At 54.0% G+C, this 15,039-nt stretch overlaps 1 protein-coding gene across 1 annotated transcript in view; it reads right to left on the bottom strand.

Moving 5' to 3' along the window:
• Position 1: 1 nt before the first annotated feature.
• The window catches only part of CDH22 (cadherin 22), a gene marked incomplete at its 3' end in the record, with an annotated part of 91,493 nt that continues 76,455 nt past the window's right edge, over positions 2–15,039 (bottom strand). Inside the window, exons 10-13 of the mRNA XM_006773561.1 lie at positions 9,021–9,142; positions 8,813–8,930; positions 2,897–3,148; positions 2–180 (exon numbers count right to left, since the gene is read on the bottom strand). Coding sequence (XP_006773624.1) covers positions 2–180; positions 2,897–3,148; positions 8,813–8,930; positions 9,021–9,142 — 671 coding nt within the window. The remainder of the gene's footprint in view (positions 181–2,896; positions 3,149–8,812; positions 8,931–9,020; positions 9,143–15,039) is intronic.

Below are 15,039 nucleotides of genomic sequence, written 5' to 3'. Positions count from 1 at the left end.
CCTTGAGCTCGCCAAAGTCGTACAGGCTCCGCAGCGCCGACATGTCGTAGGCCTCGGTGTCCTGCTCGCCGCCACCCTCGTCGTTGTATTTGATGACATTGTCCCGCATGTCCTCGTCGTCCTCGGGGCTCAGGTGGCTCTTGTGGTGGCGCCTGAGGGTGAGGATCAGCAGCACCAGCACTGCGTGGGGGACAGAAGGGGCGTGAGGGCTGCGCAGGGCCCCTCCCACCCGGGGAGCCGGCCTAAGGCTGCCTGGATAAGCGGGGAGCGCTCTCACTATCGGGGTGTGCGCACTGGGCCAGACCACCAGTCTGCGGGCACCGAGGGCAATGTGGGAATTTCATGGGTGTTGGGGGCTGGACCCAACCTCTGGGGTCTTCATCCTCAGCTCCATGAAGAGACACACCCAGGTCTCAGGTGCTGGGGCGGAAGGGAGCAGCTGAGGGCTGAGGAATGTCCTTGGCGCTGCCCTCTCTCTCACCCTCGCCCTCCTCTGCCCACTCCGGAGTCCTGAGCACCTCCGAGTCTTTGGAGTCTCAGGCCAAGACGCCTCCTGCAGGAGCCCTTCCCGGAGGAGCTCCGGGCCATCACCTCCCTGCTCCCTTGGCGAGGAGCTCCGCCCTCTGTCACCCTGGCTCTCACACCTCGGTCCCTGGACCAGCGGCAGCCAGCATCTCCTGGGAGCTCATTAGAAACGTGAACGCTCGGGTCCCACTCCAGGTCTACCAGTGTGAGAGCCACGGCTCCATCACACCATCGGCCCTGCGGGGCTAACACCCCAAGTACACACGCTCCGCTCCCCTGGAGGACCTGCCAGTGTTCCCCCAACCTGCTGCCTGGCTGCAGTGAGCACGTGGAGCGTGCTTGTTGAATGAATGACTGAATGAGGATGGAACCTGGGTGAGTGAAAGGATGAGTGAATGAATGGATCAGCCCTTCTTGGCTCTTCACTTGGCTTCCCGCCCTCCGTGTTCTCTGCCTCCTCCCATGTCTGGTCACTCAACCATCAGAGCAGGCGTCTCCCCTCCGACTTAACCTCAGATGCCGCAGGACTCAGTCCCTGGACCTCCATCCGCAGTCCCTCTTGGCGCTCTCCTTCAGTCTCATGGCTTTATAAAAGCTCCATTAGAGGCTGGCAAATCCTGTGCTGCAAACTCCAGCCTGGACCTCTCCCCTGAAACCTAGATTGTATGTCCTGTTTCCTATTTAACCAGTCCTCTGGGCTGGCCAAGAGAATCTCACATTTAACTGCCCACACGTGAGCTAATACTCTTTCCGCCTCCCTCACCCTCAGTCTCCTTCGTTGCAGTGATGGCAACCCCGACCTCCCAGTTACCCAGGGCTTTTAGTCTCTTCTGCTCACTGATGAGTTCAGTGCCTAGAATAGTTCAGCACAGAGGGGGAACTCACCGGGTGGATAAATAAGAAACTGATGAATGAAGGGGAGAATTAACTGGATAGGTGGGTAGATGGATGGACAGATGCCCTGGGTACTATGCCAGGCCCTGGATTGTTCTTGCTGCTCCAAACAGCTCCAGCAGGGCCAGTGGCCAGAGTCAGCGGTTAGGGCCATGAAGCCGGGTGCTGGCTCATGGCCTAACAAGGTGGCTCATGACAGGGAAGGGGATGGGGCCAAGGAGAGGTCCGGAGGGAGGGGAGGTGTCAGGAGGGAAGTGGGGAAGATGGATGGATGGCTTTTGGAGCTGGAGGCTGGAAGCTGCGGAGGGGGATGCCCGTGAGAGCAGATGGTGGGGAGCGCAGGCAGCAGGCGACAGATGTGCCAGGCCCGATCAGTGATTCCGCCGTCACCTTTAGAGCACTGATGTGCACTTTCTTCGTTTGTGGGCAATTAGGCAGAAATTTGTTTGCACTGCCTCAGAAAATGAGACCGCTGTAAAGTGCACCCTCTGGAAAAGGGTTTCTGAGCCATGGGCTGTGGGGGTGGGAGGGTGGGGAGAAGGGGGCTGGGGCCTCCCAGCTAGGAGAAGCCTGTCCAGGGCCTCTGCAGGGACCTGAGGGGGTGCAGCTTGGCCAACAGGCTGGTCCTCAGAGGGGTGGGCAGTGGCCATACGAGTGGTAGGCAATGAGGGGTGGGGGCAGCTGACATCTCCCAGGGAACTGAGCAAAGCCGGTATCTGCCACATGGACCTCCCTTGAGTCCCTCTAGCTCTCACTGTTCCGTGAAGCCAGGTAGTCAGGGCTGAGATGGGGCCTTTTGCTACCAGGGTGAAAGGTGGCATTATGGCCACTTGAATCAGTTTAGCTCCTGGAACTTGACCTCTTCACTGGGAACACAGTTTGGGGTTCAATGGGCTGCTGGTGGAACTGACACCAGAGTAAATTTTGACCCCAAATTCTTAAGATTTTGCCCCAGCTGCCCCAAGATTTTGGCCCCAGTTTAGATTCATAGCAGGTGGGGTAAAGGAGCAGGGAACACAGGGTGCGAAGACGTGATTTCAAGTCAGCGGACTAACTGTGCATCCTATGCAAACCACTAAACCTCTCTGAGCCTCAGTTTCCTCATCTGAAAAATGGGGATAATACACCTGGCTGAGTGGTGGTGAGGCTCACAAGAGCCCTTTACTACATAGAGAATAAAATAGGACAACGGATGAGAGAATCTTTAAAGACGTGCTTGGTTTTTCAAAATTAGGGAACGTCTGGCCTGTGTAGAGGGTGGGCAGCACGGCTTAGTCTCAGGTGGGGGTTGGCACCGGCAGCTGCTCCGCACTGAGACTGTTCATGGGAACTTCATGTTAGAGCTTGGACACCATTCAAGCCAGCCCTTCCCTGTATAAAGAGGGAAACTGAGGCCCCACGGGGACTACCAGGGAAGGAAATCCAGTGCCCAGGATGGGGCCACTGGGGGAGGGGGGGTGGCTCTCAGTGGACTCACCGACTAGAATGAGGACACAGACCAGCAGGGCGATGAGGGCGCCAGGGCTGAGGGAGGCAGCCATGACGAAGGCCGTGGTGTTGCAGGACTGGATGGCGCCGGAGCTGTCGCAGCCACAGATGCGGATGGTGAGCGTGCCCGTGCTGCTGAGCGTGGGCGGCCCGCTGTCCACCACCAGGATGGGCAGGAAGAACACGTCCTGCTCCTGCCGGTTGAAGCCCAGGTGCTGCGTATGCACTGCGGCTGTGTTGTCTGCGCCAGAAAAAGGGAGGGGCGCGTGACCTGAGGTCCAGGGCTCAGCTTCCCCTGTCCCGGGCACCTCTTGATTTCACCTCCCGATGTGCCTCCCTATGCCCCAGGCTACAGCCTCCCAGCTGACCTGTGGGTCTATTCCCCGATCTTCTAAAATTCTGTTCCCAGCTGTCCCCAAATTCCGTCCCCAGCTGCCCGAAGATCCTGTTCCCAGCCATATAGCCCGCAGTTCTGTCCTTAGCTGTCCCAACATTCTATTCCCAGCGATCTCAAGATTCTTTTCTTATTCAAGCTATTCCAAGATTCTGTCCCCAGCTGGGCCAAGGTCCTGTCCCTGGCTATTGTGTTTGTTTGTTTTTTCCCCATTTGTCTCAACAGCCTGTTTTTGTTCCGGATTCCACCCCAGTTGTCCAATGCATCCTGACCCTGGGGAACTGTGGCCCTTGGGTTGTGGCTTGCTGGGCCCTGACAAGTCCTGGGTCATCAGAAAAGACCGGGGACACTGGCTAGCAGCTGCCTTTGGCTGCAGAAGTGTTCTGTCCGGAGTCTGAGAGACTGAGCCTGGAGGGCTGGGGCGTGGCCCCCAGGGCCTGGTAAGAGGGCCTGCTCATGCCAAAGCTCCCTCAACCACCTCCTTCCTTTTTCAAACACATGTGGCCAGAGAGGATGGTGAACTAACACACGTACTCATTACCTTGCGGTAGCCTGTTGCTAGGAATGCCAGCAGGCCTGGGGGTGGGTGTCTTGTCTTGGAACAAGGGCTCACATGTGGTACCCACTTCCCCTGGCCTTTCTGCCTCCTCTGCACCTCTCCTGGATGGCTCAGGCCATCCCTGAGCCTTCATCACTTTGATCGCTGCTAACATGGTGGTACAGAAGTACTCAGAGCCCAGCTGGCCACCCCCCGACTTCACAGCCAACTCCACAAGAGGGGGCCCTGCCCTTCAAGTCTTGCAGCTGGTCTCACTGACCTCTGACTTTGGCAGCCTGGGTCCTTCTCCCAGCCTTTGTGGCCTCAGTTAACCCAGCCTCTTCTCTGCAGCCCCCAATTCAGGGCCCCGTCCTGGCCTTCCCCATAATGGGTACAAGGCAGGAAAAAGCCTTTGGAGGGCCATGTGTGACCTTGAGCACATCTAGGAAGTGGACTAGAGATCCAGCTGAAATAAGATTGGTCCCGGCTGAAGCTCATGTGATAGGCACACGAGGGTGTGTGATATGATTCTATCCACTTTTACACCCATTTGAAAATTTCCACAAAGATGTTAAAAATAACGCCAAGTTGACAATTTACTAGCTTGGGAAACTTAGCTTCTCTGGACATCAGTTTCCCAATCTGTAGCTGAGGAAAATAGAATCACGTGGGTGTGAGGATTAAATGGTAAAATGCACGCATAACCCTTAGAATAGTTCCCAGCACACGAAACTCACAATAGATCTGTGGTTCTTTTCTTCGCGCCCCGCCCCGCTGTTCCTGGGGCTGCACGGAGTGCCCGCGCTGTCTGGGCTGCTCTGTCCTTCACTCACCAAGTCCCTGCTATTTGCAACACCCTCTCCACCTCCTTGCCTGGGCAAATTCCTCATCCGTCATGCTCCAGCTAAATGTCACCTCCTTTCTGTGGCCTCCTTTCTCCGCTTCCCTGGGAAGGAAGGATTTATGACGCCCCTCTCTCTGCTCTGACTACGCAGGTGCCATGCACACTTCTGTTCAGCACTTGTCACACTGTGGTACCGCGGCGTGTGCCTGACTCTTTCCTGGCACCGAGCCAGACTTGAACAGCGATGCTTGACTGAACCACAACTTTCGGGGTAACTTTTGTGGTCCCTGGTTAGTTCCTCGAGCTCTGGCTTGCACTCTAGCCCTCCTGTCAAAGGTGTAGTTAACCCCAGCTGTGAAAACACCTGCCTTCCCCTGGGGAAGAGAGGAGGCTCAGGAACAAGATGGGGAAAAGAGGGAATGGGGTGGGACTCCGTTGCATGTCCTGAATGCTTTCTATGCATCAAGGACTGAGTGGATACTTTAAACACACAGTAATGTTTAATCCTTACAGCCAAGAGTTGACATGATCCCCATTTTATATATGTGGAAGCTGGTGACTTATCTGAATTTATCCAGTGAAACTGTTGGCATAGCTACCTTTTCCATCCACCCCAAATTACCCATTCATCCACCTATCCGTCTGTCCATCCATCCATCCATCATACATTCATCCACTGCTCCATCCATCCTTCCATCATCCATCCATCCATCCATCCATCCATCCATCATCCATCCACGCATCCATCCATCCATCCATCCATCCAAAACTCTTTATTGAGTAACTACTATGTGCTAGGCATGCTATTACGGGGGACGGGGGAAGATAATGGAGAGCTAAACCAATAGTACTGGATCTGAGTTTAAATTCTAATGTGAGAGACAAATATTAATCAAATAGACAAGTTAGTTTACAATTACAAACCACAGACCACGGTGAGGGCTAATGAGGAAAAGTATAGGAAGAGCACCTAACAGAGGACTGGACGCAGTCTGGAAGGTCAGGGAGGTCTTCTTGGAAGAAGTGATATTACTGCGGAGCCCTGAATGATGAGTTCAAGGAGGGAATAGCCATGCAAAGGCCCTGAGGTTGGAAGAAACATAAGACACTCAAGGAGCCAAAAGCAGTTCATTGTGGCTGGAGGGATGAAGGTGATGGCTAAAGTGAGTCAAGATGAGGCTGGAAGGGGAGGCAGGGACCCGCCGTGGAAAGTATTAGAGGCCATGGTAAGGAATTTGGGTTCTTAAAAGCAATGGGAGGCCATGGATTGGTGGGTTTTAAGCGATCTAGTGACATGTCATTTATTCATTCAACAGTAGATACTAATTGAGCACCCTCTACATGTCAGGACTATTCTAGCCCCTGAGGATACAGTAATGAACAACACAGACATGGTCCCTGCCCTTGCTGAGCCTATATTCCAGACAAGGAAGTTTCTAATGTAAAATACAAGAGTGGATGTAGAAGACCAGTTGCGAAGCTATTGTGTGTTTCAGGTGTGAGATAATAGCGGTGGTGGAAGCACCGAGAATTAGACAGATTTGAAAAATGAGTGGCTGGCTCTGGCTCAGCTTCAAATTTCCAAGCGAGAACAGAGGAGAGGGGAGGGACATTTGTTTCCCAGGGTTGCTGTCTTGGCCACGGAGACATATGTTTTGAGAGCTTTGGTCCCTGCCACTCCTTCACCCATAAAGAGGGACTCCCTGAGCATCGTCCCTGAACCCCTGAGCTGCCTCCCGGGCTGTGGCTGGTTTCAGCTGGGGAAGCCGCTGGCCAGCCCAGACCCCTACCCCAAACTTCTAGGTGGAATCTGCGCCCAGCACCGCATGCATCCATCTGGCCTGACATCTATCAGTGTCAGTCCCTGGCTGCAAAAGCAATATTTATAAATCACGTTTCCAAACTGGCTACAAATTTGTACAAAGAAACAGATGGTTTGGGGTAGCCGTTTGTCACCCTGGATATTTATACGGTGAGGAGGAGGGGGCGTGGCACACCGCCGGAAGGATGGGGGACAGGAGGAGACCTTTCCTTGCTCCCACCAGGGGTCCCCCCAGGTAGACGCTCTGGTGGCCTCCAGGCAAAGAGAGGCATTTGGGGGAGAACCCCAGGCCCCTTGGTTGGAAAGACTCGTGCATTTGGAAAGGTCAAGGCAGGGCTGTTTGTGTCTCACGAGGCCTGCTCAGGATACCGCTGGGATGATGAGAAGGCAGGGCTATGCCGGTTGTTAAAATAGGGAAATACTTCCACAAAGGTTTAAAGAGCCACAACTCTGAGCCCCTCAAGTCCTTCCCTGAGGCCTCAGCCTTCCCCCCAGGCACTCCCTACTGTGACACAACCAAAGCCACCAGGGGGTTCAAGCCTGGCCCAGCCAGGGCTCCAGGCTCCTGCTCCCGGTGACTTAAGGTCAGTGTCCTTTCTGGGGTGCACTAGGTGTAAAATGTTTTTAACACGACTCCTGGAAATATGGATGGGTCTGGCTACAGAGCCCCCTGAGGTCTTTCCCTTTGGAGGGAAGGGGTGTAAAGGTATTGGGGATGGTCCCAGGCTTATTCCGGGGTCAGAGGAACCAACATGGTCGGGACCCTGGCACCTCTCTGTTGACATCTCCTCCTGGTCCTGTCACTCACTCACGCCAACCAGGCAGGCCTCCTGTTCCCGGAGCATCCCAGGCCTGTTTCCACCTCAGGGACGTTGCACTTGCTGCTCTGTCCACCTGGATCATTCTTTGTCCAGTTATCTGCATGGCTCACTCCCTCATTTCCTTTAGATCCCTACTCACTACTGATTCCTTCAGGTGGCCTTCCCAGACCATCTTATTTGAATTAGCTTGCACTCTTACCCTGTTTTATTCCCCCCGTTTTGTTTAATACATTTTATTGAACACCTACTATGTGCCAGGCACTGCTGTAGGCACTTAGGAGCCAGCACTGAACAAAATGAAGTCTAGACTCTTATGGCTATTACATTATTCCTCCCATTCCCACAGCACTTACACCCCCAACATATTATTTATTTGATTCATTATCCCTCACTAGAATGTAGACTCCAGAGGGCAGGGATTTTTATCTTTGCCATGTATTTCCAGAGCCTAGAACAGTGCCTGACACAAATGCTCAATAAGTAGTTACTGATGAAGGAGCTAACATGTTCTAGGTACTCACAATACACCTCGGCAGCCCGCATCTCCCTGGGGGCACCTAGCCACCTGAGGTGGCAGGCATGGTCAGCTCCCATTTCACAGATGATGAAAACTGAGGCTTACAGATATGTCAACCTTGTCAGAATTGCATAGAGAGCCACCAGCTGAGCCTGGGCAGGAACCCAGGTCCCTCACTCCCAGTCCATTGATCACCCAGTCTGTTCCTCAAAGGTTCAAACTTCAAATTCTTGGGGAACTTGCTGGGGCACGTCTCATAATGGGATCAGCTCAGGCTGGGCGGGGCAGTTTCCTTTCAAGGTAGTGAGCTAAGGCAGGAAGTACACTGGATCTGAGACAAGCATGAGTTCAAGTTCCAGCCTCCCCATCGACTCCCATAGGGCCCTGGGCAGGTCCTTGATCCTCTTAGAATGTCAGTTTCATCACCTGCAAAATGGAGGGAGGGCTAAGGAAACCACCTTAGGGTGGCCGTGAGGATGCAAAGAGCAATGTGAGTGACATAAAGCTCTTTTTAAGCTGAAGGGTGGGTGTGTGTGCATACGGCTTAATCAACCTTCACTTAGGGGCTCTTTAAGCCCTGGCCTCAGACCCACCCCCTCCTCATGGAGTGCCTCTCTATGTATTTCCATCTATCACTCTCTACCCTTGAGATGCCCACTCTCCACTGGGCCACCCACCCACTGCTTGTTCTGCAGGGTTTGACCAGTGGCCTGGGTAACAACAGCTCCAGCTTGGCCCCGACTTTCTGTGTGATCTTGGGCCCAACGCTGACCCTCTGGGGGTGTCAGTCTCTCCATCAATAATGTGGAAAGGAGGCAGAAATTTGATGCTTCTCACTGAACATCTTTACCTCTTATGTACATTTCTATGTACGTATACAACGTATAGTATTCTTTTGTATGCTTTTAAACTTTGACATAAATGATATACTTCATATTTTCTTTTGCTGGGGGTTCAGAAGTAACTCACCTTGAATGTCGAGCAGAGAGAAGTGAGGGTTGCTGGGAGCTTCAGGCACCAGGCGGAAATAGAAGCGGTGCCCGCCCTGGGGCTCGTCTCTGTCCACCACGCTGATGGTCTGGATGAGCTAAAGGGTGAGGAGGGGCAGGGGTCTGACATGAGGCCGAGCCCCTGGCCAGTCCGGCAGCAACCTGCAGTCCCCAGCCCCGGGCCTTACCTGGCCTGGCTTGGCGTCCTCACACACGGCTGCCTCGTAGGGAGTGGCCAGTTCTGGGGGATTGTCGTTCACGTCCAGGATTCGGATCCTTAGGGATGCCCGGGAGAGCTGGGCATGATTGTCTGTAGCAAGAGCACAGGAGGAGGGTGACAGGTATCCAATATGAGACCTAGACAGGCCCCACCTGCTGCTGGACAAGGTCAGGCAGTGGAGTCACACTGAGAGACTCGTGATCAAGCTGGTACCAGGATCAGGACTGAGGGCATCTGGCACAAGTGGGTTATCACCACTGTCACTGTCACATCACCATTGCCATCACCATCACCACCATTAGATGATCACTGTAGCCATCACCATTACTGTCACTGTCACCATCACCACCAGTGCCATTAGCATCGGCACCACTGGCATCATCATCACAGCCTTCACCACGGTAACCACCAATACCACCCAGGCCATCACCAACACCATCACCATCTCCACCATCACCCCTGTCAATATCGCCATTACTATTACCACGACCACCATTAGAATTACAATTGCCACCTCTGCCAATATAACTATCAGTATCACCATCTCCACCCTCATCACTATTACCCTCGTCAATGCCATCACCACAGCTCTATTACCATCACTATTAGATCACCACCAGCTCTACCGTCACCATTAGAATTATCACCACCACCACCTTCATTATCTCTACTGTCATCACAAACACGAAGGCCGTCACTATCACCACCTCACCCCCACCACATCATCAGCCCCACCATCAGCCCCATCACACCACCACCCCACTCCCGCCTCCAACAACACTACCAGCAGCGTCGCCAGCTCTGTCCATCACCATGGAGTGAACAGAACACACCGGGAGCAGTCATGCCCATTATTTCAGGCATCCTTGTAGAAACCCTGTGGGTTGGTACAATTATATCCCCATGGTGCCGAAGGGAAACTCCAACATGGAAAAGTTTAAAGATGTGGTCAGCTGGCAACTGAGCCCCAAATCTCTGTCTTTCGAGACCTGACCCCGAGAGGGTGTGACAAGTCCACCCCCGGTCTCGGCCTGGGTCCTCAGCAAACCATCAAGTCCCCACTCCTCCCACGGTGATGTCTTTGAGGTCAAGGCCTCTGTCGTGACTTCCACACTGTGGGACACGACGCAGAGTAGGTCCCAATACATTTGTTGAACAAATGAATGAAACCCGGAAGGATTCAGATGGAAAGAGGTTGAGTTCCCAGCAGGGCTCGGTCCTTGACCCCGTGCTTGATCTTGGGTAAGACCTTTCCTCTCTGATACGAGTTTCCACCCCAGAGAACAAAGGGCGCATAGTGACTAAGGTCTAGAACTCTGGAGCCCCGTGGTTCTGATCCAACAACCATCACTTTGTTGTTGTTGTTAATCCTCACCCGAGGATATTTTTCCTTTGATTTTAGAGATAGTAGAAGAGAGAGGGAAAGGCAGAGAGAAACATCAATGTGAGAGAAACACATTGATGGGTTGCCTCCTGCATGTGCCCGGTCCAGGGCCCAGGCCAGGGAGAAGCCTGCAACCAAGGTACGTGCCCTTGACTGGAATCGAACCTGGGACCCTCTGGCCTGCAGGCCGATGCTCTATCCACTGAGCCAAACCAGCCAGGGCCCAACACCGTCATTTGGCCGCTGTGTGATCCATGCGACGTGACTTGTCTTCTCTGTGCCTCAGTTTTCTCACCAGCCAAAGGAGGTTAGTAGCTATGGGCTGGCTAAGGGGACAGACCGAGTTACTATCTGTAAAGCCCTTGAAACTGTGCATGCAACACAGCAGGTGCTGCATAAGGATCTGTTGCATAAGCGAACACTCTCAAGGCTGTTCAGCAGTGACATCAAGTGACTAGGATGTTGGGACCCCTCGCCCAGCCTGTCCTCTCTGAGCAACACCCAGAATGTCGGCCCTTCCTAGCTGCACCCAGACCTCTGTGTGCTCACTGGGCCCGGTCCTCCGCTATCTTAGCCGTGAGTTCATTCCTCTTCAAGGACATCCTCTGGGACAGGAAACTACCCCCGTTCAAGCAGGGATTCGAGGGCTGGGTCTCTGGCCTGCCTGGCAGGGAACTATTCTGGGGGCAACCTGGAAGCTTCCAGCCAGGAGCCCCAGGAATTTTGGGGGGGAGAACTGGTTGGCTGCCTCTTTCTTTGAACCCTGGGCCGCTGGATGTGGACTGCGGCTGCCTGTGTGTTGATAGAGAGGAAGGGAGACGGGGAGGCAGGTGCAGCCACCTCAAAGGAAGCGGGTGAGTCTTTAATTAACTCAGACCCTGACCCCTCTCTGGAGCTCCCCTTGGCCGGGGCACCTTATCCTCTCAGCTCACTCGGACCTGCTGCTTTGGCGATTAGGGGGGCTTTTCCAGGGGTGAGAGATGGGAGTCGTGACTGGGAATGCCGGGAGAGCCGTTATTTTTAAGAGCGCGGTGTTGGAGAACTTAGACAGACAGATGGTGGTGCTTTCTGGAGTCGGGGAGGGTGAAGCTGTGCCAGGAACAGGCACCTCTCTACCCGGGGAGGCAGAGGGAGGGTAGGGGGGCACCCTCCCCTGCAGTGGGGGCCGCACAGGGACCAGAGAAGAGACAGAGTCCTGTGGGCACACAGAAAGGAGCCCTCAGGACAAGTTCCCCGTCCGTGGGCAGCCACCCTGCGGGAGCACTGGGCACAGCAGGAGAGGCCCCGATGGCACTCCTCCTGCTGGTCCTGGGGTATCTCCTCCTCTTCTTTTTGAAACATTCGTGCTTTGTTGGGATATCATTGCCATGTAACATGGTGTGAGCTGACGGTGTACAATGTGTGAGGACCTGATACACGTATAGATTGTGAAATGTTTACACAACATGGTTAGTTAACACGTCCTCCTGACCGCCCCACATAATTACCACTCTGGTGCTGTTCCGCCTTCCCTTTTAAAATGTCACAGGTCACCTCTTGAGGAAGCCCTGAGCCCTTGGGCATGAGTGAGGGTCTCAGATCCAAGAGGCAGGGCGGCTGAATCAACCCGGGGGAGGTGAGCCTCTACTCTGCCAACATCGCCACCTGCAAAGCTTACCCCAGGGAGCCCGAAATTGGGGGCTGGCCTGGAACCCCCCGAGCTTGTGGGCCACCCTGAAATCAAGACCCAGTGCCCCTGACATCACAGCAGTCTCCAGCCGGCTGCAATTAGGAAGCTTTTAAAATACACAGGTGCCCAAGGCTTGGCCACTGCCGTTTTTCGTTGTTTTTTAAAAAATATATATTTTATTGATTTTTCACAGAGAGGAAGGGAGAGGGATAGAGAGCTAGAAACATCAATGAGAGAGAAACACCGATCAGCTGCCTCCTGCACAACCCCCACCGGGGATGTGCCCGCAACCAAGGTACATGCCCTTGACCGGAACCGAATCTGGGACCCTTCAGTCCGCAGGCCGAGGCTCCATCCACTGAGCCAAACCGGTCAGGGCAACACTGCCGTTTTTTTAACAGCTCCAGGAGCCCAATGTGTAGCAAGGGCTGCCACCCACTGCCCTGGAGTGACTGGCAGGTGCGGGAGTCCAGCCTGATGTCTCACCTCTGACTGCCTTCTTCCTAGGTTAACATCATTTGTAAAAATTGATAATAATAATTCACACATTTACCACCTTAAATATTTCCGGTATAAAACAAGGAACTCACCCATGCATTAATCTACACCTCTGTGCAGGACTTTGCAATTTATAACAAACTTTCTTATCTATGACCTCATTTCATTCTTGAAACAACCTTTGTTAAGGAGGTCTTGTTAAACCCATTTTGTAGATGAGAAAACTGAGGCCCCAAGAGGGGCAGGACTTTATCCAAAGCCAAGTCAGCGGCAGAGCTGGGTTGGGTTCTAAGTCTCCTGACTCCAAGTCCAGTGCTTGGTCTAGGTACAATGTCAGTGGGCCCTCTAGCTGCCTGGATATTTGTCTATCCAGAGGCACCTACTGCTCAGACCCAGGCCCACAGTGACCCCACCCAATGCCCAGCAGCAGGTGCCCTCTCCAGGGGCCAGATCTCCCCTGGGCCTCCCCCCATCCCCCCGCCTTTGGCATCTCAGTTCAGCTGACTGACATGCAAATTAGTTTAATTATTTCTTCTTCTAAAATAAATTATATTTTGCAGTAGCTGCAATATGTTGTGTCAGGCAAAATTACATTCAATATTTTTAAACTAATTGATGCAGCCTTGAGGAAGGCTGATTGACAGGCCAGAGCTGAGCAGGCCTGCAGCCTTAGCGATTCCTAAATTAAAATTAAACGTGCTTCGGCCTGGTGGTTCTTCCCTGTGTGGGCTCCCCATTAATCTGGGAGGTGGCAGGTGACGCCCTGGGGGCCGAGGGGCCCAGCAGTGCAGTGGGTGCTTCAGGAAGAGACCAGACTTGGGGCAGAGACTGGCTGTGCAGTGTGGGTGGGCCTCTTACACTTTGCGCCCCGAGTCCCTTATGCATAACAGATGGAGGAATGGACTGAGTAATTTGGAGCTGAGACTTCTGGTTTTTGCTGACAATTACGGATTGAGCACCTTCTGTGTACCAAGGACACAACAGTGAGCAAGACCAACATGGTCTCTCAGTCTAGTGGCAGGAACAGACATTACTCCAGACCTGAAAAGAGTTGAGGGATAAAGTTCAGGAGCTGTGAGAGCATGGAGCAGGGGGTCCCGCCCTTGGGGGGGCGGGTGGGTGTACAGGGATGTGTTCTCTGGAGTAAGTGACCTTTAGGTTGAGATCTAACTAGGAAGTAATGTGAAACCCACTGTTAAACCAATCAGGTGAAGTCCTGATGACCTTATTTAAACTTGGCCCTTACTCTCCCACCTGACACCCCTCCCCGGCTATACTTCTCCCCACAGCCCACATCAACACCCCCATGTTTCTACCTGCCTACCTTGCCCATTGCCCACCTCCCCCGCTAGGAAGTCAGCAGAATTTTTGTCTGTTGTGTTTACTGCTGTAACCCCAGCACCCACTGCTGCGTGACCCTGTTCCTGCCTCTATCGCTGGACCAAGGTTTTCTCATCAGTAAAACAAATGGAGTTGGACTTGGAAGTTCTCCGTGGCTGTGAGAGAAAGAGAAGCCCAGAGAGAAGCAGAGATCGAGGCTGCAAGAGTGGGAGAGAGGAGATGAGAGTGGGGAGAGGGAGGGAGGGGCAGCTCCGAGGCACCTCCTTCCCGCTCACTGGCTGTGGTGGGGGCAGGAGCAGAGCTGGACACTCTTCTGTACCATCTATCAGCCCCTCCTCCTCCCAAAGGAATTAAATTGCATCGAAAAACACCGGGCTCTGATTAGAGCTGGCCAGCTGGGCAGGAAGATTTATCATCCCAATTACCAGCCGGCCAAGACAAGCAGGCGGGACGGTGAGGGGGGTTGGGTGAGCAGGTGGGGGTGCTCAGGGGAGGGGCTTCAGGGCTGTCACGAGGGGACTCCGCGCACGCCCTGCCCTGTCCCCACTCATCTCCAGTGGAAGTGGGAGGTCGGGTGCCCTTCTCTGTCTCTCGGGGACTTTGAGGATCTGTTTGGCTTCCCCAAGGAGCCTGGAGGCTTTGATCTTGTTGGGGGGGCGGTTCAGTCCTCCCGAGGGTAGGGGAGGATGTCTGGGTGCAGTGGGGGCCCTAGAATCGGGGCTGTGGGGAGGTTTTCCTCCCTAGGGCTGAGTGGTCCTGATATTCCGGGCGGTCCTGTGGAGACTCTGGACATCACAAAACCCTTGTTCCTGGTGGCATGTCAGGCGGTTGAGGTGGCAGAGGATCCCAGGGGTTGCCTAGTCCAAGAGGAGCCCAGGCCCGATTTGCACACCCTGGTGATGGGGAGGTCACTGCCTCCCAAAGTGGCCCCTCCATGCAGGGCTGAGCCAAACCTCTTCTCCACTCTCGGCCTCCCTGGCACTTCTTCCACCCGTCCTGGCCCTGCCTGCCCAGCCGGCACGCCCGCACGCATCTAAGCTGGGTCTTCCTCGCAGCCCCATCTTTCTCCTGCTCCAGGCGGGCCCCCTCCTGTCT

The sequence above is a fragment of the Myotis davidii genome, unplaced genomic scaffold (genome assembly GCF_000327345.1).
Source record: "Myotis davidii unplaced genomic scaffold, ASM32734v1 scaffold827, whole genome shotgun sequence".
Lineage (NCBI taxonomy): Eukaryota > Metazoa > Chordata > Mammalia > Chiroptera > Vespertilionidae > Myotis > Myotis davidii.
This window is presented reverse-complemented; position numbering and strand designations above follow the sequence as displayed.